The sequence below is a fragment of the Amaranthus tricolor genome, chromosome 9 (genome assembly GCF_026212465.1).
Source record: "Amaranthus tricolor cultivar Red isolate AtriRed21 chromosome 9, ASM2621246v1, whole genome shotgun sequence".
Classification (NCBI taxonomy): Eukaryota; Viridiplantae; Streptophyta; class Magnoliopsida; order Caryophyllales; family Amaranthaceae; genus Amaranthus; species Amaranthus tricolor.
In genome coordinates, this window is record NC_080055.1 from 25,540,051 (window position 1) to 25,551,058 (window position 11,008).

General features: G+C 33.0%; 1 protein-coding gene across 1 annotated transcript; it reads left to right on the forward strand.

The window, feature by feature from the left end:
• The first annotated feature begins 1,742 nt into the window (after positions 1–1,742).
• LOC130823808 (lecithin-cholesterol acyltransferase-like 4) lies at positions 1,743–10,878 on the forward strand. Its single transcript, XM_057688592.1, has 11 exons — positions 1,743–2,193; positions 3,375–3,466; positions 4,559–4,677; positions 5,351–5,486; positions 5,579–5,630; positions 6,383–6,483; positions 8,079–8,261; positions 8,363–8,520; positions 8,682–8,736; positions 9,592–9,645; positions 10,213–10,878. The coding sequence occupies exons 1-11, from the start codon at positions 1,947–1,949 to the stop codon at positions 10,552–10,554; spliced, it is 1,539 nt and encodes a 512-aa protein (XP_057544575.1). The 5' UTR covers positions 1,743–1,946; the 3' UTR covers positions 10,555–10,878.
• Positions 10,879–11,008: the final 130 nt, after the last annotated feature.

The following is an 11,008-nucleotide window of genomic DNA, read 5'->3' on the forward strand; positions in this document are numbered from 1 at the left end:
CATTGCCTTTCCTATTTGAAATTCTTGCCATACCAAAAACGAAGAGGAACAATTCATCCAATGCTTTCAAATGCATAAATATAGATAAAGCATAAAATAAAACACGTTAATAACTCATAATTAAATTTGAAGAACTAAAATTACAAAGAACGACAACAATTAAGTGAAATGAACAAATATTCCAAAAAATCATCAAATGTGTGTTATCTAAACATCAAAAAGTACAAACACATTCTTCAAGATATTCAGACCCAGACTCGAAGTAGGTTACCTTGGGAGTGGGTGGCCCAGAAGAGCCATTTGTGATCCAACCTAACCGTGACTCAACGAGGACATTGGCCTTATGGGGATCGATTGTTATGGTCTATTACAAGATATGGACTTGTCCCACATCAATTGTGTACAATAACATGCGCTAATAATTCAATTGAATTCAAAAAACAAAAATTGCAAAGAACGATAATAATTAAGCCAATGAAACTAAAGCTAGAACAAATAATCATCAAATATTTGCCATCTAAACATTAGAAAGTTCGAACACATTCATCAACACATCTATAATAACTAAGAAATAATGAATTTCAAATTTTATCTCATCTAGAGCAATATTAAATTAAATGCAACAAATTATCCTATAAATCTTCAAAGTTTGTATTTTTTATTTACAATAAAAGATGGGATAGATTATATAATATTTACACAACATTAGTCTAAAGAGAGGGAGTAAAAATCGTAACATAAACAACAATAAAAATTAATTAAATGACACAACATACAAAGTTGTTAGCACTTTAATTGATTTGGACTCTCCTTTAAAGGTAAAATATTACAAATGTCGAATTTTAAAAGTAAACATAAATGTAATTGTAAGAAGCAAACATCTTATTAAATGTGAAAATTTTAGATTCGATTTATAAAAAATGTAACTGAAGTAAAAAGGTTATTATAGTTTTTTTTTTTGAAAAGCCAAAAAAAAAAAAATGTTAGTGTAGATACTTAAAAATGAGTTAAAATATTTCAATAATTCCACATAAGGATGTTTAAATTATATTTAACTATTGTTTACATTTATAAATTAGAATTTAAAACCAAATCACTATTAAAATGTGATTTACAACGTTATCCATTCCAACCTATGAATTCAAAATAGAGCTAAATCACAAACCACAATTACAAAATTTTTCAAAACAAAACCACACTTTGAAATCACAAAATCAAATTTTTTTAGCCCTAAATCATATTCATAATTTAATTTAAAACTCCGAATGAACATTACATATATTTTGCTAATTTATTTCAATACTCCAAATGATTTGCAATTTAGACTAAACTTTACATATATTTTACTAATTTGATTTGATTTCACACTCCGAATAACAACAATTTTGCTAATTTAATTTAATACTCCAAATGTTTTGCAATCTAGATCAAATTTTACATAAATTTTAAATTTGCAAATTATAGCCACTAAAGTATCAAAATTTGTAGGTTTAAGCCAAAACACAAAATTTCGACAATTTTAATGGTTGAGATTTTAGGTTAAGTGGTTGAAGTTGTGTGTTTTTGGCCTGAACTTGTAAACTTTGATACTTTAATGATCGTAATTCGCAAAAAATAAACATTAAAATTGTAATTCGTAAAAATGTTAAACTTTAAAAATCGAATTATTCTTTCATTTAATATTCCAACGGTTTAGACCAAGCCTTAAATGGATTTTGTTTCCAAATGCACATACACATTCTTCACATTTTCAACACTCAACCTCAACTTCAACATAACTCCAACAACCCCCAATTATCAAGTGGCTAAAACCTAAAGTAATCAATCCACAAGAAGACGAACATTGAATTATTCCTACTTATCTTTTTTCTTCATTTCTTCCCCTTTTAAAGCAACATTTTTGCCTAACTAAATTAAATTAAATTTTCTCAATCCCTAGTTTAATCATGGCGATCTTGCTGGAAGACTTAGTTCAAGCTTTGGAGATGTGGCTGAAATTGATAAGGAAACCTCATGATCAACAGTTCGTTGACCCTAATCTTGATCCAGTTCTATTAGTACCCGGAATTGCTGGTTCTATTCTTCATGCTGTTGATCAGAGTAATGGACATGTTGATCGCGTTTGGGTCCGTATTCTCGCCGCTGATTATGTTTTTCGAACTAAACTTTGGTCTCGATTTGATCCTAAAACGGGTATGGATACTCTTTAAGGACCTCCGTTTTTGTTTTAATTTTGTTTTGATTTTGCTTACTGCATGTTGATTTTGATTCTAGCTTATCTCAACTATTAGGGTTTCTGTTGGTTTCTTTTGTGCTGTTATAAGTTCTAAATTTTATCAGTTATGACTTATGAGTACTTTATAATTTGATTGATTTTATGCATTTGATTCATGATGCTTTTGATTCTTACATCTATTATCCCATATCAGCTCTCTCCGCTGATCAACTTCCTACTTTGAGGATACCTTAGGTCAATATTAGAGATTTCGGTTGACATTAGTCTAGAGATTTTTTTTTATCAACCCTTAAGGTCCTTTGGCAAATGAGAATTGAATTGAAATTTGGGGAGATGGCGGTGAAACTTCATTGGGAATTGATGCTTGAATTTGATAAATTTTATGCAATGTTTTTGTTTTCTAAGGCCTAATGGATGCGGATAAATTGGAAATACATAGTTATTGGTATGATTTTACTTATTCTTTGATCCTTTATTTTCATTATAGGGAAACGGAAAGAAGGGAAGGGGAAGGGAAAGGAAGGGGAGGGAATGATAAAAATGTTTCCCTTGTTTGATTTGGAGGGTGTGGAAGGGAGAGGAAGAGAAAGTTCATTTTTCTTTCTACTTATAGAGAGATTTTGTCATTAACAAAATTAAGGGAACTAAACCCCTCTTTCCAAATCATTTCCTTCTAAATTTGTTATCCAAACAAAGGAAATTGTATCCCTCCAAATTCCTCTCTTTTCTTCCCTAACCCTTTCAAATCTTTTTATCTAAACCAAGTGTTAAGGTTAAAAATAGTTTTTATATAAGTACCAAGTCCTAAGTCTTTAAGTCTATCTCTCCTCAGCACACTTTTGATGAGATGTAGGTGTTTTCAATCCCCAATTTCTATGCCCATTATCTGAGACAAACAAGGAACTTTTCCTATTTTCACCCCATGGTCTAATTCCCACCCCTAAAGTTTCCCTAAACAACTATTCTTTCTTTCCACTTTATTTTTTAAGAACAATAAATCCGTTCTATAATCAATTCTAAAGTAACTTTTTAATATCAACGTTTTAAAATTACATTTGTTAAATGTTTCATGTTTTATTGTTTTGGCAGCTCACATTGTGATCATTATTATAAATTTTTCATCATACCATGGATGCAGGTAAAACAGAGTCTTTGGATCCTAATACAGTCATTGAAGTACCTGAAGATCGTCATGGACTGTATGCAATTGATGTCCTTGACCCTGATCTGGTATTTCTTTTTCGCCTGGGGCCTAACTTCATCTTAATAGCATAATATTAAACTGATCAGTTGATGACTCCTTAATTCAGTGGATTTTAGTAGCTTTATATTTTAAAATGCAACTTTTTTTTTTTTTTGAATAATACCTGATTCATTAATAAAGAGTCATACGACATCTACATCAAAGATAGAAATTAGCAAGTACATAACAACTTTAACCAAAGATAATTCAAAATTAACAAAACTACGATTGTTGTTATGAGATCTGACGATTCTGAATATCCTCTTTCACATCGCTATTTGCCACAGCCTTCTACGAGGGGTCTTTCGATATGTTGTAGTCTTGACTTGAGATAGAATTGAATTTGATGTAGTTGATGGTAATTGCAATTTTGGTGTCTGTTACATTATCGCATTAATCTCTACCAACAAATCAATTACAAACCAAACTTCATAACTCCAAACTCTCATGAAGAGAGAGATAAAAACCCAATATATGGGTAGAATCAACCCAATGAATAGGTAGAACAACTCTCATGTAAGGAGAAAACAAATTTTATTTTAATCATATTCAAAAAGCTTAAAATGGACAAATTTAGGGGCTTACCATCAACCAAAAGATTGATGATAGCCCAAACCAACTATGAAGATTAGAGATTTTTTTAGAGAGAAAAGAAGAGGGAAGCGGTTATGCTAAGTTTAGGGAGGCGGTTATGCTTCTTCAGTTATCAACGTCAAGTAGGTTTGAAATTGTTTTGTTTTTATTTCTGTGCATCATGGAGTTTACGTTATGGTGGCCTGTTGAGGGTGATGGTTGATGTAGTATGAATTTTATATTGAAAATGTCAGCCATATTGGTTGATATTTTTTCTGTATACATGCATCTGCTGATGTCAAGTTTTGTTACAATTGATGATACATTGAGTCGGTTAGTTGAAAACCTGAGACATGCCGTTAAAATGTAGCTTATTAGCTGATATATTAATGTATGACATTGCTGCATTTGTACAAGCTCTTTGTTAGCTGTACACAACGTACACAACACAAAGGATACATTTAGGGAAAGGTATGGTGATTTTACTGTCTCCTTTTGGCATGCAGATCATTGGTAGGGAATGTGTATATTACTTTCATGATATGATCACAGAAATGATCAAGTGGGGGTTTCAAGAGGGAAAAACACTGTTTGGTTTCGGATATGATTTTCGACAAAGTAATAGGTATGTTCTATGCTGTACACCTGTACTGCAGTTCTATTATTTTTCTATGTTTTCATTCGTACTTTTCTTTTGATGGTATCGTTCTCGATAAAGCCAAAGAGTTACAGTTCTTTGGTTTCACATTATGATAGACTATTGTGAAATGACTCATTGAGTCATGTGAACTTATTTTTGTGACGTTGTAAATGTTGCTATCAAGGGTCGATCGTAACAACTTTATTGTTATCACAAGGATGATGTTGCTTATTTTCGAACCCTCAAATCCGATGTAGGAGCCACTTAATGGCATTTGGGTGATGAAATAATATTGTACTTTTCTTTTAATGTGCCTTATTTAGCTTTTGGAAACTGTTGACATTCTGTTTCTAGTTTTTACCAATGTGTTTTTCTTATCATGATCGCTACCGAGTCATGATCAACTGAATCTAGTGACTATAATGTTTCTTTTTCTATTATTTTTTTCTTGATTTAATTATTTTATGAACCTGTTTTATTCTAACTGTTGATATCGCTTGGTGCTAATGTTAGGCAGCTATATTAAGCTGAATAATTTTTATTCTAATGCTTGTTCCTTGGTATCAATCCTCTTGAATTAGATTCTTTTTTTAGTTGATATTTGATTTATGTTCTTTGATTCCCCCTCTAGTTTTTTACCTGTGTGTTTTTTTTCAAGGTTGCATGAGACAATGGAGCGTTTTGCTGCTAAATTGGAGTCAATTTACACCGCTTCAGGGGGAAAGAGGATAAACATAATAAGTCACTCAATGGGTGGTATCCTTGTTAAATGTTTCATGTCACTGCATGCTGATGTAAGTACTGATACTATCTCTAGGTTTGACGCTTATTGCTAGTATGCCTTTTTGTTGTTAATTGTAGGGGTGTGTTCTGTGATTTCATGTAGATGTTTGAGAAGTATGTGAAGAACTGGATAGCAATTGCTGCTCCCTTTCGAGGCAAGTGTTTTTTGTCCATGTGATTTAAATGTTTTTCTATTGTCTGTTCTATTGAACTCTTGTTTCCTTCATTTATTGGAGGTGTTTGGTGAATGACTCTTTAGTTGGTTTTTGGTTTGTTGATTGGTCATAAAACCAAAAAAATGTTTGGTAAATAGCAAAGCTAGTGTCTAAGTCAAAATCAAGAAGCTAGTTTTGTTGGCCTTTTTTATTGGCTTTTGGGTTGTTGGTCCACTTTTCACTAATAAACGGGGAAGCCAATACCTAGTTTTACCGAACATCTCCTAAGTGGATCCATCTAGCTCAAAAGACAACAAAATAATAAATACATTCAGTTGATCATACAAGCCAAGTGAAAAATCAAAAGCGAACACCCGTCTCCCAAACACCCCCATTGTCCCGAGCTACCTTTCTTTGTGAAGCATTGATATCCAAATATTGTTCATCTTGAGTTAATAACTTAAAAATCCTTCTACTAGAGGACCTTTGCCTTAGCACTTATGGCTTTTTTTTGCTCACCACTATATCTTTGAAGGGATTCACTTGCACCCATTAATTTTTCAACCCTTCCTTTACTGATCCTCAACCATAACATGGCCATTGACTAGGGCAGCTATAATAATCCTTTTCAATTTGATGTGTAATTTTTTTATGCAATCAGGAGAATCTTCCATGTCATGATTGTTTGCAATGTTGATTGTTGCGAATATCAAAGAGTTTAATCACTGCATTTTGCTGCTATTGAATTGCAGGTGCTCCTGGATATGTTACTTCTGCAATGTTGAATGGTTGTTCATTTGTTGAGGGATGGGAGCAGAACTTCTTCATATCTAAATGGAGCATGCATCAGCTGGTATATGAACTATTCTTGCTTTCATTCATCTCTCCTTTTTTCACCGCTTATGTTTGCATTTTGTACTGTCTTGAGCATTTTGAGCTGCTATTATAGATCATTGAGTTGTCTTTGACTGATTTTATATTCTTTCCTCATCATTTTTTTCATTTAGTTCCTTTTCTTCTCCATGTGCATGCATTCTTTTAGCTTGTTGTTGCTGCTAAATCTGTATGCCTGTACTATAACACCAGATCGTGTCACATTTTGTACTTAAATTTGATTAACGTCTTGATTGACAAGAATCAAATTGGCGGAACCTTCTGAATTTGATAGAAATAAGTATTCAAGAATTTAAGAGAATCGAATGACCTGGAGATTTCAATTTGGGTACATAATTAAGCTTTTATTGCTAAGAAATGTAGATAATGTAAGTTACACCAAGGATTAGAATTTTTCAGCTTCTGTAAGCTTTAAAAAGATATTGGGATTTCTTGCTATGTAATCCAAGTTGGAAACAAATGAAGAGTTTCACTGTTCGTATCTGGCATATTTTGTATCTATTTTGTGTGTTCAAGTGTACGTGTGCAAACCTAGAAAAAAAATACTTCTGGTTTTAGTAACATGATCTCGCAACTGTGAACATGTAGAGAAGTTATGATTTTTTTTTTGGCGCTTGAGAGCGATGGGTTCCAACAGTCAGGTTTTAGGACCTCAAGTTTTTGAGGTTCTTTTCTTTGCAATATACGAATTGGTTACAGATTTTGACTTAGTGCTGGAGGCTTTGCTTAGTAATTTGATTTGCATGCCTACCTTGCCAAGATGTTTTATATTCTTACCACATTGCTTTTCTCGTATTTTCTGAATACTTTCAAGTTTCGATGGAATATAATCCATTGGATTTGCAAATTCAAGAAACCAAAACAGGTTTAAACTTTTACTTTCAATTTTCTTGATCATTCGCATTATGGATCTGGTCTTATCAATAGCATAATTGAGTTAGGTTCTGATATTGTGAATTTTGTGGTACGCATTACACTTGGAAGTTTCAAATTTCATTGCACTTGATGGAAAAGGAAGAAATTTTGATGTTTCTTGCTATTAACCGGAAAATTGGTGTTGAGAATTGAGATATAGAGAAGCATACAACATGGTGTTGATTATTGTGGAACTGTATTGCGAATACAAGATAGACAAGACTAACATGCTTTCCGTAGTCAGTTAAACTTGTAGAAAGACAAATCAACTAGCTAATCAAAATAATTTGAACCTTTCATTTCATCATATCTGCCCCTCTCTCTACCCCTAAATATTGGGCTATTTTCTCTTTCTCGGCTCTCTTCTTCTCTCACTAATTATGGGCTTATTATACTAGTTTTTTAACTGAATTATATTCTATTCCTATTGTACGTCTGTAATTAAATTTGACAGCTTTTCCTCTATAAACACTGCTAGCATAAGCTATTTTGTAACTTCTGGAATGGACCTCTTAGGTTAGGGTCTAACGGTTTTTCATGTTCCAAGGTGTTGGCTACTCTGCCCTGTCCCGCATTTCTTATGTTTTTGTATGATATCTTGATGATTGATTATTAATGATTTTTTTAATAACTTTCCAGCTCATCGAGTGTCCTTCAATCTATGAATTAATGGCCTGCCCCAATTTCCAATGGAAAAATCCTCCACGCCTTGAGATTTGGAGGGAGAAGCATGATGTTGATGGAAACTCCTTTATAATGTTGGAGCCATATACTCCCAAGGAAGGTATATCCATCATTGAAGAGTCTCTATTGAGTAATACGGTTAGTGTTAATTTAAATATAAAATTTAACCATATAATCGTTTTTTCTCTACACAGTAATGTGTTCCTTTGTAAAAATTGTCTGACTTCACTTCCTGCCAGGTTAACCATGCAAGTGGCAGTATGCCTCTTCCATTCAACAGGAATATTTTAAATTGGGCTAATGAAACTAGGGAAATTCTTTCTCGTGCAAAGGTTCCTCCTAATGTTAAATTCTATAATATTTACGGAACCAGTCTTGAGACTCCTCACAGTGTCTGGTATGATGTTGCTGTTTATTTTGCTCATTCAACTTATGCCTTCTTGTTAAAGAAAGTTCAAAGTCTTGTGTTATGTGCTAGTTCTGTTGAATTGGCAATTTGATTCAGGATCAACCTAATATTCTGTAATTCAACCTTGTCTTACTGTTTGTTTGATGCAGCTATGGCAGTGAAGAATCACCTGTTATGGATTTAGAAAAACTGAGATATTATCAGGTTTGATATCTCTTTGGTTCTTATTATGACCTTTGGGAAATTGTTTTTTTTTGAGTGTTGAAATTGCAAGAACTGTAGTATCTGCATCACTTTTTACTCTCTGGTTTTTTGTGGAATACATTCCTTCCTAAGTATTTTTCTTACTTGTAACTAGTCTTATGGTTTATGTGAATGATATCGCAATTCGTTGGACAGCAGGTCTGGAACAGTAGGTTATAATCGCAAGTTATAATCAATTACTAAACTAAATTAAGTGATACATTTTTGAATATTTCATGCTTCATGAATTTATGCAATAGTTCAGTAGGGTGCTTCGTCTGAAAAGGAACATGTTTTAAAGTTCATATCTTTTTCGTACATATTAGGCTCATATATTGTATTCTTGTACTTAGATTTTTTGGCTGTACCAATGGGTACCAATGGATATCTAAAGGGATCCATGGTTTTGCTTGCTTTATACCTTTGAATAATTCAGATGTACTTCCTTAGGAAATACATACCATTGTAGAAAATGTCGTGTTAGTTGCAAAATTTCTAAAAACAGCTTTTTGTCCCTATGTTCCCGACCCCATATGTTGGGATTGAGAGGCTTTGGCATTGTTGTTATCCTTGATCCTTTCTATTTTCTATATTAGGAAAGAAATGACATGTGTGAAGAAAATGTAGCGTCTCTATGTGCAATAGAATACTTGCTTCTGTGAAATTAAGCCTATCGACTAATCAATCTTATGAAATGATTTACCGGAATAATTGGAATTTTTTTTTTAAGTGACACTCAACTGACAGCCTCTTAAATGATTGTGTTTCTGTGATTACTTATGGCTTCCTTATTTTTTTTGTTTTCTACTATGACAGGCCAAGTACATTAATGTTGATGGTGATGGGACAGTTCCAACAGAATCTGCTAAGGTACGTTGAGAACATCTTTGCTGTTGCTGACAATGAATTTCAGCTTGGAATTGTTTTGTTTAGTGTGTTTGTAATATTGTTGAGAACATCTTTGTTGTTGCAACAATAATAGTATTAACGGCCTATTTGGTTGTTGGTACTAAATGGTGTTGATGAGAAGTAAATTTTCGTGAAATGTAGCATTATATTCATTGTGATGAAACTTTGGTCATAAAAACTTTTTTGTTCACAATTTTCCATTACCATCATTATCAGCTCTCCAAATAATGTGGCCTAGTGAATTTATTTTGTGAAGAAAAGAGATGTTTGAAGTAGAACAAGCAATGACCATTAAAACTTATTAGGAGAATTTCCGACCAAAATTACGCTAATTTTCTATTATCATTCCACCATTTAATATCGCCAACCAAACGAGCTGTAAGAGTCCTAAATCATGTGGCCATTCTGTCTTTATCTCATTGACGGTTGGTACTGCGGTTCATACGTATCTTTGTTAGTTTAGGCGGCCAATTTTTTAGGAACGATTATGTGCTTGACAATAATTTTATGGATATGCTATTTCCTTAGGCTGATGGGCTCAATGCGGCAGCTAGGGTTGGAGTACCAGGTGAACACCGAGGCATCCTTTCTGACCATCATGTGTTCAGAATATTGAAACATTGGCTGAATGCTGGTGAACTTGATCCCTTTTATGACCCTCTCAATGATTTTGTGGTTCTCCCTACTGCTTTTGAAATTGAGAAGTTTAAAGAGAGATGCCTCAATGTAACGCCATGTTCGGAAGAATGGGAAGTTATATCCGAAGAGCTAATTGTGAATGACGACGTGGAAGCCAAAGAGCGTCCAATAAGTTTTATATCCATTTCTGAAGTCGCAGTAAGTCAAGTTGCTCGTGTCTCTGTGCAATAGTATTCGTGCAGCGTAGTATCCCTACAATTGCACAAATGCAGATGTTACGTGATTACTATTGACCGTTTCTGGTTACCGGTTACCGGTTACCGGAATCCTCTTAAGCTGGCTTATCATTTGGAAGATGTATTACTCATTCTTAGTAAACCTAGCTGGAACAAGTTCTTTCATGGAAAAAATTTGTATAAATATGTAAATATAGTCTCTACTTATGTGTATAGATGTATTGTAAATAAAGAATAACTTTCATTTGTTCTAGTCCTATTCTGTGTTCTTTCATATCTAAAATTGTGTTCTAGCAATAAATTTCTGAAGCTTTAATTACTTATAATATGAAAGTAACTTTTTAAAAAGTTCTTTGAACTTAAATATTCTGTATTTTGTTTCAAGTTTTCTATTATATCATTTTTTGAAAACTAGCCGTCAAAGAAAAATATAATCAATTGATTTTTTA